We start from the raw sequence: 22,788 nt of genomic DNA, 5'->3' as shown, positions 1-22,788 counted from the left end.
CCATGCGAGAGTATAAAATGTTCGGTGACACCCGAACTTAGCCCTTCCTTACTTGTTTATTATATTTTCACATATGTACACATATTTATATACATACAAGTATATTCATTTAAATATACTATATATGTATATATATACATATATGTTGCTTTTGTTTTAAACTGAATTTTGTTTCTGTATGTGCATTCACTCTTTTTATCTCTTTTTTGTCACTGCAATGCACTCAACTCACTTCAAACTTATTTTTTTTTATTCTCTTTATTTCTAGTTTTATGTGTTTTAATGTCACTGCACTCGTACGTTTTAAAATTTTAAATTGATTTTTTTTCTACTTGTATGGTGCCTTTCTGTAGGCTCGAAGGTCCATGTTGATATTCCAGAAAGTTCCAAGCACTTACCGTTCGGAAAATAATATATGTAAAATAAGGAACACCCAATTCAGCAAGAATTTTATACAATAATTTTTCATTACTTCCGCAAGAACTTTTATACAAAATTTTATTGTTTTTATACGAATATTTATAATTTTTTAAAAGGGTATATGTTCGCAAAAATGTAAAAGTTAGAACCCAGGATGAGCGAACACGGCTTTCGACAGCGTATTGAATAACGAAGTGAAGATCTCGTTTTTTCGTTCCTTTCGTCCCTTTTTTGTTGTCGTGTAAAATGCAGTGGTATCGTAGTTGGTGTGTGATGTGGGTTGTAGGGGATGTCGAGGTAAGTATGGTGCATATAGCGTGTTAGTGATGTATATTTTAATGTGGTGAATGTAGCGTATTAGTGATGCGGGACCATTGATGTGGTTAGGTGTTCGGTGTTGATATGGCGCTTGCCGATTACATGTAGTGTGGGTCTCTGCCTTAGGCTCATTTATCCACATCTGTTAACTGCTCGTATGCTATACAAAATACTACAAAAAGTTGTTCAAAGACTTCACCCAACATTGTTTGATATATTTTTTTGTTCTGAATTCACTATTAGCGGTTGGAAGGATTGAAGTGACTGGAGAAACTGTTCTTTGCTGTTACTTTATTTATACATGCCCATTAAACGAACAATTAACATAATTGTACTAGTTCCCGGCGGATAATTAATTTTTCTGAAAGTATCGAAAATGTTGAAAAGTAATGTGCAAGGTATTTGTTTACACCTACTTCCACATTTCATTTAATGCGTTTATTGCCTGTCTGTCGGCGGTGTGGAAAGCACCCATACAAGCAACTCAATGGAAGCATCCATACTGCAATCTTCGGAACCGTATTGAACTGTTTGGGACATTGTGTAAATTGTTGCAACCATGGTGTTGTTGTATAGTATTCTGGCAAAGTCACTACCAATTCACTTTTCCAAACGACATGCATTTTTTACAACAGGCGAATCTAAAAAGATAAAAAAAATCATAAAAATACTTTGTAATACACGCAAAACAGCAATCAAAAATTTACATTTGTAGCGTAAATTTGTGTAGTAAAACTTTAAGAAATACTATACATATATTAAATACAAAAGTTAGTAATTTCCGTGTTGTTTGAACAATTCAAAAAAATTGTATTTGTAAAATCAAGCACATCAGAATTTTTATCGGCAATTAAAAACATGTCAATAAATCCTTTAAGAACAACATATCATCAAGTACTTACATACATACACAATGTTACATTATTTGACGACATACCAAAGTGTTGAGTGTCATCTAAAAGCACATAAAAATAATAAGGAAATAAATAAATAATTACTTTAAGCATTACGCAGCCAAGTTTAGCTGTGTAGCAGGTTCACGCAAACTCCGCGCGACTATTTCGTCAAGGGTTCTAATGCCTGCTGTAAACGCGTATCACCAATCAACCATTCGAAATTCAATTTGGTTTTAACTATTATCGAAACTAAAATAAGAAAACAATAAAAAAGCTTGTGAACACCAGGTACATAAAGCCACAATCAATAATAATGGTACTGTTAATCACTTTGCACACATTTTTCACTTACACTAAGTTATAACATAAACTTTCACATAACAATCGCATTTCCTTATTGAGATTACTGCAGCACTCCCTAATATGCGACGCGTTTGTTCTTGCATTTTTGGTATAGCGTGTGGTATTTCACACTGAGACTCACCCAAATCTAGCTGCATATGTCGTGTCTATTAACTGCATCTTCAAAATTGTTCGTAGTGATCTCGTTGTTTGAAGGCTTCTACACCTGGTCATATGAGGCTGGTGGCAAGTTCACAATTGTACAACGGCTTCCAGTGCAAGATATTAGATTTATAGGAAATACATATATATGTATGTGTGGCTGAATGAAATTTCAGTAATATATTTAATGCCTTGACTTCCAATTATTAATTTTTTCTTGTTCTGAAAAGATTCTAATTAAACAAATATTAATAAAATATTATAAACTTACCTACTTACTTCAATGGCGGAAATTTTGAACAGATTCATTGTCAATATGTGTGTCTCATTCTTACACATTCAAAAGTTATGTAGGATGAATGTTGTTCAACAGAATTTTTCATTTCAAAATAAAAAGTTAGATATGGATATGTAGTAGCATAACAGGTGAAGCTTTACAAATGAAGTTGGGAATTGGTTACCCCCGTTTTGTAGAGATGTACATACATACGTTGACTTTTGATACTGCTAAGTAGAACAATACTTTGCGACAAAATATCTATAATTTCTTAAAAATAATCTATATAAATCTCTTTAGATAAATATTGTAAACATACGTAAAATTCACTAAAAAATCTAATCTCACAAATTACCTACTGATTTCGCAATTTATTTATAGATTCATAGCGATAATTCCTTGTTTTGCTTGACATCTGTTCAGTAGCCCATGATCTTTCAGTGATGAAAAGAAAAACACGAAATCATGGATTCTCTCAAGAGAGGAGTTTCGGATCATTTTATCCATGAGTGAGACAGCGACGAAATACATGTTACAAGTATGGCAGCGATGCCGTTTTGGTCCGATGGGACCAAAATTGGTAGTGGTAGTTTGGTTTTGAGGCAATATTTTTTTAGATATATTTAGAAAGAAAGTTAATCTTAAGATTTGTACGCTTAAAATTTCAAACATTTTTATTATATATTCACACTAACCGAAAAAATATGGTAGTCATGAATAGGAACATTTTCAACGTTTGAAAATGAGCGATCTAATTATAATTGAAACTGTAAAATAAGTATTCATAGTGTTAAGAATTTGATATATTGGTCGAATATCGAAGATAACGCAGGCTTTACCATGTGATGTTCGACAGGAGACATCAAGAGACATCCTGTAATAGTAAGATCGATGCAGCGTAGTTCCCTACAAGCCGTTCGATTGCCTTGTATGTTGCTGTTCATAATAAATATATGAACATGAAACTTTTATTACCTTAATATAGAGATATATATAAAAAATTATATTTTTGATACAAGTACATTAATAATAAATACATATTTGGGGTGCAACCGAACATTTTATACTCTTGCAACTTTAAGGTCTAAAACCAATCGTTTCTTTTACATATGACCGAAGCAGCTCACGACTTCCGGGCTTTGACCAAGTATCCTCTGGGTAATCAAAAAACATCCATATAAAGGCGAGCTAAAGGGAAAAGGCGAATCATATCTCCCCAGGGTTTTGCGCTCCCCGCCACGTAAAAAACACCCCGATGAGAGACCCTTCTTTTGAAGACGTAATATCGACCGATTAGATTAAAATTTCTTCAGCTCTGAGAGTATTCGAAAAGTATAAAGAAGAAGAATTGTTTCTAGCTGCTATCAAAAGAGTTTTTGCTAGAAGAGATAAAAGTCAGCAGATATATTCGGATAATGGAACAAATTTTATCGGAGTTTGTAGAAGATTAATCGGAGATATCAAAATGGCAATCAAGAAAAATTTAACCGTATTAGAAACGAATGAAATTCAATGGTATTTTCAGCCGCCGGCTGCTCCTCACTTTGGAGGAATTTCGGAGATAGGATTCAAGTCGGTTAAATATCATTTAAACAAGTAATAGACGAAAGTAAACTGACATTTGAAGAAATTCTTACTTTGCCATCACAAATTGAAACAGTGCTGTATTCACGACCTCTATGTGCGATTGATAGTGAAAGCGACATAGACGTTTTAACATCTGGTCATTTTTGAATTGGATTCCCGATAATAGAAACTTCCTAAAACAATTAATGATAGATTCATCAGATAGGTGGGAATTAACACAAAAATTTAAAAAAGGCTTTTGGAAACGATGGGGAAAGCCTATATGTTGTAATGTTGCAACAACGAATGAAATGGAAAACCAAACTGAACAATTTTGCAGAATGACTAATAGTAATTATTAAAGATGAAGAAACTCATCCAGCCAAGTGGCCGTTAGGTAAAATTACTAAAACTTATCCGGGAAGTGATGGAAATATAAGAGTTGTAGATCTAAAATTACAAAATGTGCTCACTGGAAGCACCAGTAGTATAAAAGCGGAGCCAAATCATGTTACAAGCTTGTTGACTTCAAGAATAATAAAAATTGCTGCAAACTCAGAACGGCGAAGTAGAGCAAGCAAATTAATGATGTGATTTTTAACGTTGCTCTTGCTAATGATAGAGCTTCAGTGATTAAGCTGAGAAATAATGCAGCCATGTATTTGGATCCTATTAGTAAAATGGTCATAATGCATAAAATACAAGCATTTAATGACAGACTTGAACATCAATGTAAAATATGGACATACTACTTTGAGCCAAAAATGGTAAGACTTGTTGTTTATATTTTTAAAATTCTTAATCTATTCTTGAAAATCTGTATCGTCGTTCTCAAAGTAATCCCCATCCCACTTGTGTCAAACTTTTTTCCAATCATCGAAACAGTTGTTAAAGTCAGTTTTCGGAATATTGATTCACGTTTAATCTCTTCAATTGTAAATCTAAATCAGAAGAATACGGTGGTGGCGAGAAACTCACAAAAAACCAATGCAGTATGCGAAAGTGCATTATTGTGGTGCAAAAACGGTCTCTTTTTACGAAAAACTTCACACAAAGGACGCATAGCACTGAAATAGTATTCCTTGTTAAAAATTTGGCAGGTCGGAAGGAATTCGGAATGCCCGACACCTCGATAATCGAAGAAAACTAACATAACCTCTACTTTGACTTGCTAAGACGTGTCTTTTTCGGCTTCGGCTCACCTTTGACGATATTCGGCCGATTGATCGTGTTCTCTGGGTCGTAAACTATATCCAAGACTCATCACCAGTAATAATGCGTTTCATGACATCACGGTAGTCGAAAATAATTGTTTAACAGACGTAAATCTGACGCCGTTCTTATGCCTAAATGATCTTACAAAATGGTTTTCACTGATCCATCCGATATTCGAATGATGCCAGTAAGATCTCTGACTGTTAATCGTCGATTCTCAGGTACCGAAGCTCGCGACAAACAATTATCACCAAAGGCCTTTTCCAACATTCTGAACGTTTCGGCACCAGAAATTTTATTCCGCGCACAAAATTTAATGGAAATTCTTTGTTGAATAATTTCCTTCAGCGTAGTAATTTTTGTGCGAAATTTAAATTAAAAAGTCATACTATTTTTTGCTCACAACAATATTAAGATACCGCAATTTTAAAGGACAAATATATAGCCTTAAAGCAAATAATGAGAATAAGTTAACAATAATTTTGAAAAAAATATACTTAATAACTTTTATAACGAAGTAATAAAAGGTAAAAATGTTGGGCGAATGACCTTGATGTTTCAAATATTAAGCATTAGGGTAATGAATTAATTCGTTTAATTGTGGATTCACGGCTATTCATGAAGATATAAATCCCCTTAATATCGAATGAACCATTAAACGTATACAAATTAAATCCACTTCAAATAAAATATATAGGTTATATGATTATTCCAAAAAAAGAAGCAAAATATTTCGTATACAAGTTTGATTTGAATCAATATTCAGTTATGAAGCAGGTAGACCTAGATAAATATTCTCATAACTCGGAGAATCACTATCAATGTCCTGAAAATTGGACTTGGAAATCAGCGACGTATAATTTGTGAACTAGCAGTTTTAAAACGGCCAGAAAATGAAGAATGGGAATTCAAACCTGTTACAAATGAAAATGTTTGGATAAAATTATGTTTTCAAAATCGTTCTTACAAATTATTTACCAAAACAATTATACGCATATCTAGGATGTGATCAATCAACAAATGCATATGGAAATCCTTAGCCAATGCATTACGACCAGCGTTTGAAAAACTACGCTACTCTCATAGCATTTCATTTTACTCTTGCTACCGCTCTCACTTTGTCGGGAGCCACAGCATAGCCTTAGCATAACAATGTAAAGTATGTGCTCTACTCTGCTGCGAGATTTGTTAGGTAAAAAACTATAGCTGGAGCGGGAGCAAAAAATTAAATTCTGCGCTATGCTCTGGCGTAGCGGTAGCAAAAAATTGGGAGCGTTAGCACAGCAGAGCTAATGAAATTTTTCATGTGCTACAGCTACCGAATGTGTTTGTTTTTATACTCTCGCAACAATGTTGCTAAGGAGAGTATTATAGTTTTGTTCACATAACGGTTGTTTGTAAGTCCTAAAACTAAAAGAGTCAGATATAAGGTTATATATACCAAAGTGATCAGGGTGACGAGTAGAATCGAAATTCGGATGTCTGTCTGTCCGTCCGTCCGTGCAAGCTGTAACTTGAGTAAAAATTGAGATATCATGATGAAACTTGGTACACGTATTCCTTGGGTCCATAAGAAGGTTAAGTTCGAAGATGGGCAAAATCGGCCCACTGCCACGCCCACAAAATGTCGGAAACCGAAAACCTATAAAGTGTCATAACTAAGCCATAAATAAAGATATTAAAGTGAATTTTGGCACAAAGGATCGCATTAGGGAGGGGCATATTTGGACGTAATTTTTTTTGGAAAAGTGGGCGTGGCCCCGCACCCTACTAAGTTTTTTGTACATATCTCGGAAACTATTATAGCTATGTCAACCAAATTCTAGAGAGTCGTTTTCTTCAGGCATTTCCATATACAGTTCAAAAATGGAAGAAATCGGATAATAACCACGCCCACCTCCCATACAGAGGTTATGTTGAAAATCACTAAAAGTGCGTTAACCGACTAACAAAAAACGTCAGAAACACTAAATTTTACGGAAGAAATTGCAGAAGGAAGCTGCACTCAGGCTTTTTTTAAAAATTGAAAATGGGCGTGGCGTCGCCCACTTATGGACCAAAAACCATATCTCAGGAACTACTAGACAGATTTCAATGAAATTCGGTATATAATATTTTCTTAACAACCTGATGACATGTACGAAATATGGGTGAAATTGGTCACAACCACGCCTTCTTCCAATATAAAGCTATTTTGAATTCCATCTGATGCCTTTTCTGTATAATACGAGTATATACATACATCAGGAACCAATGATGATAGCAGAATAAAACTTTACAAAAATACGGTATTTGAAAAATATGTAAATGACGTATAATGAAATCTCGATTATCACTTTATCATGCGAGAGTATAAAATGTTTGGTGACACCCGAACTTAGCCCTTCCTTACTTGTTTGAAGTTTGTTTTCTGACGTTCTAAAAGTAAGGAATAAAACTGTCAGAGTTCTAATCTAAAGTGAAAAAGATGGCTTTATTCAAAATAACTCACTCAAAGTGCATTTCAAAAAAAAAAATTCTCGTTGCCAACTAGTATTTTATTAACCAGTTTGATTTTACACAAAGATTTCTTATTGTGGACTAGTATTTTTGCTCACTGACAAAATGCTTCACTGAGTGATTGTGCAATATTCTGGTAAGGCACACTGATAAGAGTCCATCGCACAGTTCGTGGCGGGATCAAGCACTAAATTAAATTTTTATAAATTATGGTTTTTTATACTCTCGCAACAAAGTTGCTAAGGAGAGTATTATAGTTTTGTTCACATAACGGTTGTTTGTAAGTCGTAAAACTAAAAGAGTCAGATATAGGGTTGTATATACCAAAGTGATTAGGGTGACGAGTAGAGTTGAAATCCGGATGTCTCTCTGTCCGTCCGTCCGTCCGTGCAAGCTGTAACTTGAGTAAAAATTGAGATATCATGATGAAACTTGGTACACGTATTTCTTGGCTCCATAAGAAGGTCAAGTTCGAAGATGGGCAAAATCGGCCCACTGCCACGCCCACAAAATGGCGAAAACCGAAAACCTATAAAGTGTCAAAACTAAGCCATAAATAAAAATATTAAAGTGAAATTTGGCACAAAGGATCGCATTAGGGAGTGGCATATTTGGACGTAGTTTTTTTGGAAAAGTGGGCGAGGCCCCGCTCCCTACTAAGTTTTTTGTACATATCTCGGAAACTACTATGGCTATGTCAACCAAACTTTATAGAGTCGTTTCCTTCAGGCACTTCCATGTACAGTTCAAAAATGGAAGAAATCTATATATCAATATAACGCTATTTTGAATTCCATCTGATGCTTCTCTGTACAATATATACATTAGGAACCAATGATGATAGCGGAATAAAACTTGACACAAATACGGTATTTGAAAAATTTGTAAATGACGTATAATGAAATCTCGATTATCACTTTATCATGCGAGAGTATAAAATGTTCGGTGATACCCGAACTTAGCCCTTCCTTACTTGTTTTTTTTTCTTTTTTGCTACTTTTTGTCATTTACAAGTATGGTACAAGTTGGTATATAAAAGAAAGTCGTTTATAACTCAAGAACGGCTGAACCGATTTGGCTTAAAATTGGTGGGGAGGTAGCTTAGAAGCAGGGTAAGGACATAGGATACATTTTATCTCTTTATGCTAAAATTCAATTCAACTCATAAATACAAAAATTATATTTCAAATCATAAGCATTTGTTCAAAATTTATGTAAGAATCATTTGAAAATTTTAGTCATTCAAAAATAGAAAGAAATAAGTAAAAATTTTCATATCCAAACATGCTTAGTATATGGGTTATACTGACTTAACCAGGTAGTTTTTTTTAAGACGAGCCCGTCCGATATACGTATTTAATATCACAACAAAAAATGGCATTGGAATTTTTATCGTCAAGGCACTGCGGATAGTTTGCTAGATTATTGGTCAAGGACGCAAATGCATTCATAACAAACCAAACGCGATATCTAACATAAAGATATAGCGGAATAATTGGAGTGTTGATAAAAAGGTTTATTATAATTTTAGATATACAGAAATCGTTTCGATTCTTTACAATATACATTGAAGTATGTATATGCGTACAATTTCAAACTGATTCTTCCTTAAAAATGATAAAATTACTAAATATTGGGAATGGTAGAATAGAACAGCAAATACGCAGTAATCAGTAGATGAATATTAACCACGTGTATTCCAAAAGACTGATGTTATAACCTTGCCAGCCGACTTTTTTGTCTTTCCACGCTTGAGAAACGTTTCATAATATGCAGTCCACTAGGACTAGGACTGTCGATTGGACTTGGTTGATTTCACTGGTGCGCAGCCCAAATTCAATGCTCCCAAAAACCGATGCTTTATTAACACACGAAATGTTTTTTGAATCAATTCTTTTGTAAACAAGTTCCTTCACCAAAAATGCTAAATCTTCTAAACAAATAGTTATAATCTAACGAATAGAAATCATATGGACAGTATTACTAGTACTATCTATGTATCAGCCACAGTAAAACGTGGACGGGTCCTCTAATAATATTTAAATTGAAAGAAATAAATTTAATGATAATATTTTATTTTGAAACAAGAAATCTAAATCAAAAACTTATTTTATTCAGTCAGTGTTTAAATTAAAATAAAAATTACAAACCAATTTTATTCAGTCACAGTATTCAAATTAATGTATTAAATAAGTAGTAATAAAGTAAATATAAGTAAATAATAAGCAACAATAACTTATGCTTGTTGAAACTTAAATTAATCCTCGTCTACAAATAAATTCAAATTCTCTATGGCACCATCTGAGTGGGTTGAGTTAAGCCGGACCAGAAGTATATTTTCCAATGTGTGGTGACTTAATCGATTTCGGTTATCCGATGACACCAGTTTTAAAGACGAAAACGCCCGCTCTATTGTTACCTACAAATATTAAGAAATTTAAGCAAATACTCTATATTTTGTCATAGATTAAGTAATAATTCTTACTTGAGTGGGTGGTATAGCAAAACATATTTTGCTTAGAGCATAAAGCTCTGGATCGCTTGACTTTCTCTCTTTCCAGAAATTTAAAACATTTGTGCTAGATTTCATATATGGCAGCTTCAACATTTCAATCTTTCCATGGACATCTGTTGACTCATTTAGAACAACGCCAAAACTCAAAAAGTCGTCCAAAAGATCTAAATTACTTTCTTTATGTTCAGTATCCGAAGTCTTTGAATTTGTTAATGATAAATTTTGAATTGGACTGTGGATTTTTATTTATGCCCACAATGTCTTTAAAAAATTTATTGCTCTTTGTTTTTGTGAGCCGTCAAGTATATGTTGGAAACTTGGGTCTAAGTACACTGCGCATCATCAGGTTAGCACCTATCAGCTTTATATAATTGCTCTTGTAATTGTTTTTGTTAAGATGCAGCAAAATTATTTTACTCTATTTTTCTGATCTTCGTATACACCATCACTGGCAAAGAGAACTTGTGAAAGAAAGATCCCGTTATTTGGTTTTTGCTATTTTCTATTATTTTTGATGGAGAAGTGTGTTGAATTTTTGCGTCATCAGGTTAGCACATGCAAATTCTTTTCAGTTTATCTTCAACAGTTGAATGCGTATTGCAAGCAATTTTTTTATACTGCTAAAGTTAACTATTCGTTTTAATATGGGTAAAGGAAAATCGCTATCTGTTGAGGAGAGATCCCAAAATTGAAGCTTACAAGGAAGCAGGGCTGTCAATAAGTTCAATATCCAAAAAAATGGGCAGAAGTCGTAAAGTTATATCAGCATTCCTCAGCAATAAGTTGAATTATGGCAAAAATAACAAAGGAGGGAATAATAGAGTGATTTCCGTTGCTGATAAGAGAGCAATTTTGAGAGACTCCTCGAATGCAAAGATTAGGGCAAATGTTAATGTTAAAGCGAGCTTATCTACAATTCAAAGAGTGATACATAGTGTTCCACATTTAAAAAGACTGAAATTAAAGAAAAAAACCCCCACTAAACGTTGTTAGAAAGGAAGTGCGCTTGAATTTTCCGAGGAAGCACATGACATGGAATTCTGATTGGCGCTACGTTGTCTTCATAGTAGGGTAAGGGGTGTGATGGTGTGGGGCGCCATCTCCTTTTACGGTACGTGCGAGTTACAGTTTTTAACTACAAATATGAATGCAAACACTTACAAAAACGTACTTGCAATAGTTTTTCCCCATTTCCAAAACCAGTTCGGAGATCTGCCGTGGACTTTCCAACACGACAATGCCTCGATCCACACTGCCCGGGTGGTTAAGTCATGGATTGAGGACCACAATGTCCGTCTAATGCAGTGGCCGCCTTATTCACCCGACATCAATATAATAGAAAACGTATGGGGATGGCTGGCTCGTAAAGTTTACGAATCTGGGAAACAATGTTCCAACAAAGAGGAGCTAATTGAAGGCATCAAGGACGCTTGGTCCACCATATCACTTAATTATATTGGAAAATTATATGAATCGCTTCCCAATCGAATCTATGAGGTAATTCTCAACAAGGGAGGATCGACACATTATTAATTTTTGTATAAAAATGTAAAAATTACTATATGTAACACTTTATATAAAATTTCATGGTTAAGAAACTTTTCAACAATGAAAAAAAAAATGATGTGTGCTAACCTGATGACCAAATTTGAATTGTTAATTTTTATGTTATTTTTCGAAAAAAAAAAACAAAAAAATATATTACAAAAATAAAAAACCAGTATTTTTTGTTTTATTTAACTCGGAATTGAATGGGCCATAAAAAAAAATAATTTTTATTAATTTTAAAAACATTAGCGCTTTATGTTTCGAACCTAAAGCACTTACACGAGGGTAGGTGCTAACCTGATGATGCGCAGTGTATAAACAAGCGTCAAAGCCAACATTAGACACTAATTTTTTAGTTCGTGCTTCCATACTTTCAATAAGCATCTCTCCAATTGTATAAATAATGGAATCTTTACTTGAAGTGCTGGTTGTTACAATCTGATTCGTAGACAGTTTGCAAACCAGCCACAGAGCATAGAAGTTTCCGTAGTGCAACGTAGGAGTCCATGAAGTCCCATAACAGTTCATTCACTGCTATACATATGTATGTTCGTCTTGTGAATTATTTTCTACAGTTTCAATAAGGCTTAATATACTTTTCGCTTTATTCAGTTGGTCAATCATGTTATAAGTAGATCCCCATCTAGTTGGGCAATCCAGGTAATGTAAAATTTCTTAACTCAAACAAAACAGTAACCGTTTGATGGCTTCCGAATGTATTTGGTTAGATTTCGGCACTGAAACAAATACTCCCTAACATTTAGTAGTATTTTTTGTAACGTCAAGTGCACAAAGCTGTGCAGTGTGTGCTGCACATCGACATATTTGTATTTCACCAACACTAATATTTTCTGTTTTGTCGAAAAGGTCGATTTGCTTTGAGTACTCAATGTTCTGTAGAATACAGGCATCGCCAGTATCGTCATCGCCTGTATGAATTTGTGATAAAATTTTTGAACTTTTATCATATTGGCACCGTTATCCGATGTAATTAATACAATTTGGCTTAGTGCTATTTCATATTTGTCTAAAACGGATACAATTTCTTTGGCCAGATTTTTGGATGCACTTGACCCAGCTCCTTTGAGTTCCACCATACCAAGAATTCGCGATTTAATTTCATTTTTGCAAATGAATTGCGCACTGATGCCGAATATGTTTCGATCAAGCCGTGTTGCACTATCAATTTTTAAAGATATCAGACGGTTTTTACATTCTTCATGTATTCCGAGTTTAATATTCGCTGCTACTTGTTCTAGTACAGCTTTACACTTGTTTCCATTTAGTATGAATTTTTTTCCACTTTTGTCTTTAAAACCTTGACATATAGGATCAATTATATTGCGCATATCGTTAGAATTAAGCACATTGAACGGAACGCCGTCTTCAGTGACAAGACAAATGTATGAACGAACTAAAATTTTTTTACTGATTTGAACTTTTACCTGTTGATGTTTCATGTTCTTTTTGGAATCAGAATTGTTTTCTTTTTGCACAAGTCGTATGTCATGCAATAGTAAAAGTTTCTTTAAATTAAAAACACGCGAAAATGTTTTACATTTCACGCGGTCGTTATCATTCTCTTCATAGTAAGTATGTAAGTACGTTGAAGGTTTTCTTTGGCGGTGCCATTTTACGCAAGAAATAAATATTCAAAAGTGCTGAAGAATTCTAAAGGTTTTTTGAGGACAAACAAATTAGTTGGGTTGCGCGAATTACTTAGAACGTGCCTGTGCCTAAGCGAATTTAAAAGATGCCGGTTAAGAAAACGTCCGTTCGCGATTATGGTTTTTGAACAATAGAATTCTTTATTACCAGAGTTTCATGGTGTAGCCTAAAACTTAACCTAACATCTTAAATTAGTGGTAAATATGTATATTAGGGTGTTATTTTTTAATGAACTATTAATTTTTTTTAGTCCCGTCACGAAATTTCCTTGGAAATACCATAAAAAAAATTCCCTGAAATTTTTAGCCCTTAATATTAACATTAAGAACTGGACCAAGGCATGTAAAACTTTTCCATAGAAAATACACTACAATCCTGATTTGTATCTTTAAATTCCCACAGATCAGAGGTATTTTATGGCATCGCTTTGACTTTAGACGCTATAGCTCTTGTCAGTTATACAAAAACATGCAAATTCCTAGGAAAATTCAGGTTTGAATACCTCGCTGGTGTGAGTTTCGACTTTGTTGCTCTGGGCACTTTCGTAGAATGAACAATTCTGAGAAACATGCGTCTAAAGTCAAAGCGATGCCATAAAATACCTCTGATCTGTAGGAATTTAAAGATAAAAATTCAGGATTGTAGTGTATTTTCTATGGAAAATTTTTACATGCCTCGGTCCAGTTCTTAATGTTAATATTTTGGGCTAAAATTTTCAGAGAATTTTTTTTGGGGTATTTCCAAGGAAATTTCGTGACGGGACTGAAAAAAATTAATAGTTCAAAAAAAAAAAACACCCTAATGTATATAAAAAGGGGGAAAGTATATGTAGTTAAAATTAATTTCGAAAATTCATAGTAATTGAGTATTGTAATACATTTGGAATATATGATGTTTTTGGTAATATGAAAATGGTAAATATTTTACATAATAAAAAAAAATTTATAATTTATTCAATTATTATATAATTAATTTTATTAACACATTTCTTAAAATATTTGATTTTAGATTTATAAAGGCACTTGACGCAACAAGTGCCAAAATGATTTGCATAGCTCCAGCTATAGTTTTTTACCTATCAAAACTCGGAGTAGAGTAGAGCACATATGTACTTTACATTGTTATGCTAAGGCTATGCTGTGTGCATCTTAAACAGCAAATAGAACGCCTCAAAAAATAGAATTAAAAGGTATAAATTTTCATCACGTAAATGGTTACTTTTGGCAAACTTTAGTTTGGATAATAGCGTTAATCATTAATATTTTATATGTAAAATAAGTTAAACAAGAATAATATTCACTCCACTAAATGTCAAGTGCAATGATTACAAAATTGTATTTTGAAACTTGCTGCTAAAAATGTGAAAATCATTGTCGAAACGAATAAAACATAAATTAATTGAATTCATAAAACTAATATACATATACAAAACACACATACTCCAAATACTAATGCACACAGTAATTGCAATCTGTTAACTGATAACAGAGCTCCAGGTGTGTGTGTATACCAGGTTATTTATGTAAGTGCGTTAGCTGCACGTAAGTCATAAGCGCTTAACACATAGAGAGCGACAGACTGCAAACTACATCTGTCAAATATTAAAATACACACGTTCTTATGGACACTGTTATTTTGACAGCTGCACGACTACACGACTGCAGGCCGACAGTTGTCGTTCTCGCTAACTTCAATATTCTCCTATATTTGCCAACGACAGTACGACGACAGTAGAGTTGACAGTAGAATGGAAGATAGAAAGAGGAGGTAGAGTGGTGATGCCACTAATATGTAAAATGTAAAATTATTCACAGCTCTAACAAACTTGAAGTTATTTTACAAATAAAAGCATAAAATAGCTATATTATGGCTCTATTATATCATTTGTAATAACAATTGATAATTTAAAGTAAAAATATTTACCTATTTACTTATTTTTTGCATAAAAAATTTCACTTTGAACAAAATATTAAAATTTCATTGAAGTGAAAGGAATTAGTATGGCCACAACGAAATTGTGTACATTCAAAATGGACAACTGCGTTGTTTTGTGTACATGCCGGCCATTGTGTTGTTGTTGCTTCTCAAAATGTACATGTAGTAAGATGAACAACGACGTTTTCAGTTCACTGTCGTGCTGCTGCAATCTGTCGCAGTCATTGTGTTTACCACTATGGAGTGAATCTAAACACTTGTAACATATGAATGCATTGCGCAATGCATTATACAGTTACTAACAACGTTTCTATGTCATTTTCCAGAAGCTGCGGGCTCGCGACTTGGGGATTTTGTTGCGTCTCTGTACTTTGGCTTTAAATACGGTCGTATATAGAGTGCAAAAGCACAGGCTGTCAAATGTACCGCCTAAAATCTTAGGCTTGATGACAGTCTGAATTATGTTTAATTCGTCTTAACCCAGTATTTCGACGTCGAAGCTGTACGGATGACAGTTCTTGACAATATTATTATTATTGACGAATGATTGCCTCACCCTCAAAGCAAAAATTCCGTAGAGAGTGGTTAAAAGTATTCGATTGGTTTGAGGAAGAGAGATGGTGTGTATGGTCGTGCCGCTAAAGCAAATGTGCGCTGCATGAAATTTTTTATGATTATGAATACTTGTAAGTGTTATGAAATAATTTTTATGAATGCTTTTGGGTGTTATAAAAACATTTTGTGTTTTAAGATATTATATTTAAAGACAACAAAGTTAATTGTTTTGGAACCCAACATAATTTTTTTAATCGTAATATATAAAAAATTAATAAAAAAAAGCATGAAATTGCTTGCTTCATGAAAGAATACAAATATTCTCAAAATGTAAGGTTACATATTTCTCAGTCGCAGTTCCTTGCTGCCCATCGTTAATCTATTGTCTTTATTTAAATGTGCAGTGCTTTGAATTCGTGAGAGCGATTATGAGAACCAATTGGTGAGTATATAACATAATGGAAGCTACTCCTGCCTACGAATACTTGAATCTAGGTCGAAAAAGTTATCTATCAGCTTTATCTAAATTCCTTACGAAAATACAGGTTCATTTTAGAACATGTTATCGTAATACGAGTTTGAAACTGGCGACAGAACTAGAAGATCATTTGAAATTTATTATTGGTATTTTACCATTCCCCGAATATTCTTTGTCTGTTTCTTTTACTATACATATGTACACTTATAATACCGTGTAAATTCTCATGGTACAAATAGATCGATTTACTAATCCACCTACCAAAGTAAATTTTATATAAAAATTTGATTTTTTACTGTTCCAGTTTTTCTTCTTCTTCTTTATTGGCGTAGACAGCGCCACGAGTTATTTACTGTCCCAGTTTTTCTTCTTCTTCGTTATTGTAGTAGACAGCTCTTACGCGGTTATAACCGAGTTAACAACAGCGCCCCAGTCGTTTCTTCTTTTAGCTACGTGGCGCCAATTGGAGATTCCAAGCGAAGCCAGGTCCTTCTCCACCTGGTCTTTCCACCGGAGTGCAGGTTTTCGTCTTCCTCTGCTTCCCCCAGCGGGTACTGCGCCGAATACTTTCAGAGCTGGAGTGTTTTCGTCCATTAAGAAAATATGACCTAGCCAGCGTAGCCGCTGTCTTTTAATTTTCTCAACTATATCAATATCGCCGTATATTTCGTACAGCTTACCGTTCCATCGACTGTGATACTCGCAGTTACCAATGCGCAAAGGTCCATAGATTTTCCGAGAACCTTTCTCTGGAAAACTCGCAAAGTCAACTCATGAGATATTGTCATCGTCAATGCCTATGCACCATAAAGCAGGGCGTGGATGATGAGTAGCTTGTAGAATTTGGTCTTTGTTCGTCGAGAGAGGACTTTACTTTTCATTTGCTCACTCAGACCGAAGTAGCACCTGTTAGCAAGCGTTATTCGAGTGCGTGTGCGACGACTCTTTTTTTGATAACAGGAGATATTTCGTCTAGCCCTCGTTTACTACCAGAGCCGTCTGCTTCGCTTTCTTATCCATTCTGGGGAAAGCAGAACTAACGACGTGGTGGCGGTCGGCCTGATCATTGGCGTAAGATTGTACCTGCTCGATTAAGTTCTACAGCTCGAATTGTTTTCTCAAACAATAGATTGAAAAAGTCGCACGATAGGAAGTCGCCTTATCTGAAACCTCGTGTATGGAACGGCAAGGGGAGGTCTTTCCCGATCCTCATGAGCTTTTGGTATTGCTCAACGTCAGTTTTCACAGCCGGCTTAAATAACTCATTTTCGTGCTGACAAAACAAGCTTTAAAACCGATGAAGAGGTGGTGTGTGTTGATCCTCTTTTTACGTGTCTTTTCCAAGATTTGGCGCATGGTGAATATCTGGTCAGGTCTAAATCCACACTTATAAGGTCCAATCCGTTTGTGTACAATGAGCTTTAATTCTTCACGCTTTGTTGTTCTTCAGATGGGTAATTGCTATTCGAACTTCTTCATGGTGAGACAATGGAACGCCTGCTCCACTGTCATCGATTGGGGAATCGGGTTCGTCATATCCTGGTGTTATGCTTTCACTGCCATTCAGCAGGCTGGATAAGTGTGCCCTCCATAATTTTAGTATGCTCTGGGCATCAGTCACTAGATCACCTCTGGGGGTTCTACAAGAGTATGCTCCAGTCTTGAAATCTTCTATTAGTCGCCGCATTTTTTCGTAGAATTTTCGAGCATTACACCTGTTGGTCAGCTTGTCAATCTCTTCGTATTCACGCACATCGGCCTCCAACCTTTTTCTATCTGCAAATGCGTCTCGCTGCCCTCTTCTCAGTTAACCATGCAAAAAGGAGATGAGGTGTAATCTATATACATATAAAGTATAGTATACAATTAAGTCGCCTTGGTTACACCTTTTATAACTCAAGAACTGCTGAATCGATTTGGAGCAGTGGACGGGCGTAGGATGCTTTTTATCTCTTTATTTTAAAAGTCAGTACAGTTCATAAATACCAAAATTATATTTAAAATCATAAGCATGTTTTTAAAATTCTTGTAAGAATCACTTGGTAATTTTATTACTTCAAAAAAAAAAGAAGTAAGTAAAAAAAAATTATGCTGGATGTTCTCCTGGACATTTTCTTTTAGAAGGAACCCATCAGATATTTTAAATATCACAAAAAAATTGACATTTTCGTCGTCAGGGTATTGCGGCTACTTTTCTTTTGGGCGAAGGACATAAATGCATTCATACTTCTATTAGTCTATTCAGAACTGGCTCAGTAATCAGTCGATGAATATTATACCACGTGCATCCCAAAAAGACTGATACCATAACCTTACCAGACGACTTTTTCGTCTTTCGGAGCTTAAAGACTGGTTCGATTACAGTGAAATGATGAAGCCATGTTTTTATTGCCATACACCGACGCAAAAATTCGGTTTTATTACAATGATAGTGCACTCAAACACTTTTCAGAATAAGGTATTCGTTTTTTTTATTGGATTATGAACTTGAGCGGCACCCACCTTGCACAGAGCTTTCGCCTCTTTACAACTTAGCAAATATCTTTTCTGCGGTTGATGTCCCTGGTGCAGAGCCCAAAATCAACAGTATTCTTCTCCAAAAAGAAAATATTTATTAACACACGAAATATGTTACATATGTAACGATAGTAAAAAATTCATAAAGTAGCAGGAAAATATCAAAATGATGTTCAAAACAATGAAAATAAACAAAATCAAATAAAATTCGTCATCTCTCGCTTGTTTAACGATTTCCAGCAGAAAGTTGGCTAGATAGTAGTAGTTAGCAGTTCGAAAACTAACCTAATATATTTAAAAATGATTACTAATATCAAAATATATTTGTTTACAATAAAATGCTGATGCTATAAAACAAATATTTTCCGAATACAACCTTCCACTTAATTCACTAAAAATTTTTCTTTATGGGTATGTACAGTATTAAATGAAATTTATTTCCGGTATTTGCAAAAGTGTCTGTGTTTTTGCCTCCAAGTGACATGCAAATTTCACGTTAAAAAAATGTTTTTTCGCCAAAATATTATTTTGTAATTATAATAATAAACTGTTTCAAACATATTTTATTTCATTTATCATAATTTTAAATCGATCGATATCGATTAAAAACTTGCGCCGACTTATACCCTATTTAACATTTCTTTTTAAATGTATTACGAAACATATTGTGCCAAAAGTGTTAAATACAAAAGAGAGGAATCGATATAAGAAATTTCTGGAGAAGAAAAGTATACAAGGGTTATTGTATAGGCATAGGTTTGTACAATGATAAGGCCCACAGACTGCTGGAAGTTCAATATTGCGCCATCTAAATACTGATGACTTAATGAATAAAATATTATTATTATATTAATTAGAAGATACAACATAGAAAAACCAAAATCAAATGATGTGTTGTTACTAAATCGTAAACAGTTTTATTAGCTCGTTTATCGTATTGGGATATTAGAGATACATATTAGGTTCACGAGGACTAAGGGAAGTTTGTGCAGAAATTCTTTTTAAATTAATGATAGAAGCTTGTCTGTTCAATGTGCAGCAGTGCGTAATAATGAAGTTCATATATTCCTATGAAATATTACACCACTCCGAAGGTCATTAGACAATCAAATATATCAATAAAGAATTCAGACATACCCAGTTAGAACGTGGACAATATGAAAAAATTGTAAACTGGCAACAAAGTGCATTGATACATTAATTAATTAAATTTCATTATGGTAATATTGAAATACATACCATTTTTATAGACTTGGAGTTAAATTTAAACTTTGTAACAAATTTCTTACTACTTTTCAGTTTGAATACAACTTTCTTCTTCAAGTAATGCCCATTGACGGTTATGGAAAGGTAATAGGTAAATTGGAAGATACAATTATTCGTTCGGAAATAGCAATAGACGTGACAAATATTAGCTTAGCTCTCCACGATTTTCGCATTCTCGACTACAGGTAAGAACAAGAATGTAGATTCGTAATTATGTGTTACTCTCGCAGTGTCAGAAGAATTAATTGGCATCAATAAAAAAATAAGTATAATTTATTCATTGCCGTTCATACTAAATTCGTATCCACATACATACATATGTATATTAGAGGTATCTTATTCATAAATTCAAAACGGATAACTAGCAGGAGTTCAAAGGATTCGATTTAACTTCAGTTTTCGTAAAATGCATTCATACATAAGTATATGTATACTATATTATTTCTAATGTTGTGTTTACAGAAAAATACATGTTCAATTGGATCAAATTCAAATACTAAGAGAATTAAGTGGATTAATATTGTCACCAATTACGAATTTATTCAAGGAACGAATAAGAACTTCAATATCGGATGGTTTGAAAAAGGAAATGGAATTTATATTTAATGAGTTTAATGAAGGCGATCCTTTGCAACTTCGAATGTTTGCTAAGCAGTTGCTAGCCGGATTAATAAATTAATTAGATGTATTTGTATATGAAATTAATAAGAGTTCTTGTGTAAACCAAATCTGATTTACTTGGTTGCGAACGAAATCAGAATTCTATATAGGAAATTAAAAATTGCAGACAACTTGATTAATTTTATTTGTGAAATTATTAATTAAAACGTGAAAAACGAAAACGAAAGATTTTAGCGATCATAGTAATCTACTTCATGTCCAAGAGAATCATAATAATAATTTAGCTCTTACAAATGTACATATGTACATACTATACCTTTCATACTAGTGCTTAGTTTCCAACAAAAACGTGGATTCGAACAACAAACCAATAAAATCAGAATTCATAATATATATCTATGGGATAAATTAAATATTATTATAATATACTATTATTATTTACAAATAAAAAGGGAGACGTTAACTGATATGAGAATGCAAGGCATTGCACATATGCTTATGATTTATATATAATTATTTTTATACTCTCGCAACAAAGTTGCTAAGAAGAGTATTATAGTTTTGTTCACATAACAGTTGTTTGTAAGTCCTTAAACTAAAAGAGTCAATAGGGTTATGTGCTCTAAATTAAAAAAGGCCTCTGGAGCGTATATATACTGCCTATTATTTTAACATTGGAATTATCAAAAGAAAAAGTTTGAAAACATCATTTAATCAAATTTAGCTTTATAAATTTTTGAAAACAATGATGTCTACAATTGTTACAATTATTATTATTATATTTGCCTGGATCTTTGCAAAGTCCGCATCTAAAATCGCACAGATTTGCTGTGAATAAAATTGTTTTGAGAGAAAATTCTCTCGCAGTTTGCGGTGAAATGTTATTTAAATGTATGTAAAATAGCCAGCATTTTTCTCAGAAGTAATCGATCTATTGACTGGTAACATTAAGGAGATCTGTTGCAAGACACTTTACTTCGACAGTAATCCACGTCTCGCACCAGCTCCTAATTCAATTGATTACACTGTGGTTTTGTTGCCTTAGATTCATGAAATTACAAATGGTTTTGTAAAATTCGCTCTCGTTTATTTTAAAATCTTATTCAGAAGAAAAAGCAGAAAACATGAAATCAAATAACTGAAATCTTTGCAATATCTGTTTTGTTTTGAAAAAATACATGGAAGTAAACATAAAGGCAGATATCGAAAACATACTACATGTTATATTTCTTTTATAATTTTACGGTCGACGATCCTTTCTTAAGATCTAGCAGTAACAATTGATCCCATCAACAACCTTTCTTCCACCACTTTATATCCTAGTTGACCCTGGTCCTTACTTTAATTTCCAAAATTATCTGAAAATGTATCCAGATTATTACGGAAATAGTTTAACTTGATACTCAAATTTGCTTCTAGAGATAGTCCCAGTTTGTCTTCATAATTTGAAACTTAGTTGTTGCCTGGGAAATATTCGACTATCAACATAAAACTTTTCCAGCTTCAATTTCCGGGACAGTTATAACCTTGATATAATTTGTGTGTTTCATTATTTATGATTTCCGGGACAGTTATAACCTTGAAATAATTTGTGTGTTTCATTACCATACTACATACATTCGGAAATTTTTTACAAATGTCAGCACAACAATATTCTTCCACGCTTTGACAAATTGCTTTGTCATTCCTAAATTGATCACGTATTAAAACACTGAGTTCATTGCCATTCTTACAGAAAAACCAGTGCTTGTTATCTTTGACCCAATTTATCCAATCGAATTGCAAACAGACGCAAGTTGTACTGGCTTCGGTGCAATTTTATTACATAGAATTAATAACAAACCTCAAGTAATAGAAAACTATAGCAAAACTACTTCACCCGCAAAATCAAGATATCACTCATATGAATTGGAAACCTTAGCTGTTGTAAACTCCATTAAACATTTTCGACATTATTTGTTGGGCAGGAACTTTATTGTTTATACTGACT

At 33.7% G+C, this 22,788-nt stretch overlaps 1 protein-coding gene across 2 annotated transcripts in view; it reads left to right on the top strand.

The window, feature by feature from the left end:
• The window catches only part of LOC120780295, a 136,695-nt gene extending 115,434 nt beyond the window's left edge, over nt 1-21,261 (top strand). For both annotated transcript variants that reach the window (XM_040112587.1, XM_040112585.1), the window contains 2 exons: nt 20,211-20,362; nt 20,640-21,261. In XM_040112587.1, the coding sequence (XP_039968521.1) occupies nt 20,211-20,362; nt 20,640-20,856 (369 nt within the window). In that variant the 3' untranslated portion in view covers nt 20,857-21,261. The remainder of the gene's footprint in view (nt 1-20,210; nt 20,363-20,639) is intronic.
• Nucleotides 21,262-22,788: the final 1,527 nt, after the last annotated feature.

The sequence above is a fragment of the Bactrocera tryoni genome, unplaced genomic scaffold (genome assembly GCF_016617805.1).
Source record: "Bactrocera tryoni isolate S06 unplaced genomic scaffold, CSIRO_BtryS06_freeze2 scaffold_25, whole genome shotgun sequence".
Classification (NCBI taxonomy): domain Eukaryota; kingdom Metazoa; phylum Arthropoda; class Insecta; order Diptera; family Tephritidae; genus Bactrocera; species Bactrocera tryoni.
This window is presented reverse-complemented; position numbering and strand designations above follow the sequence as displayed.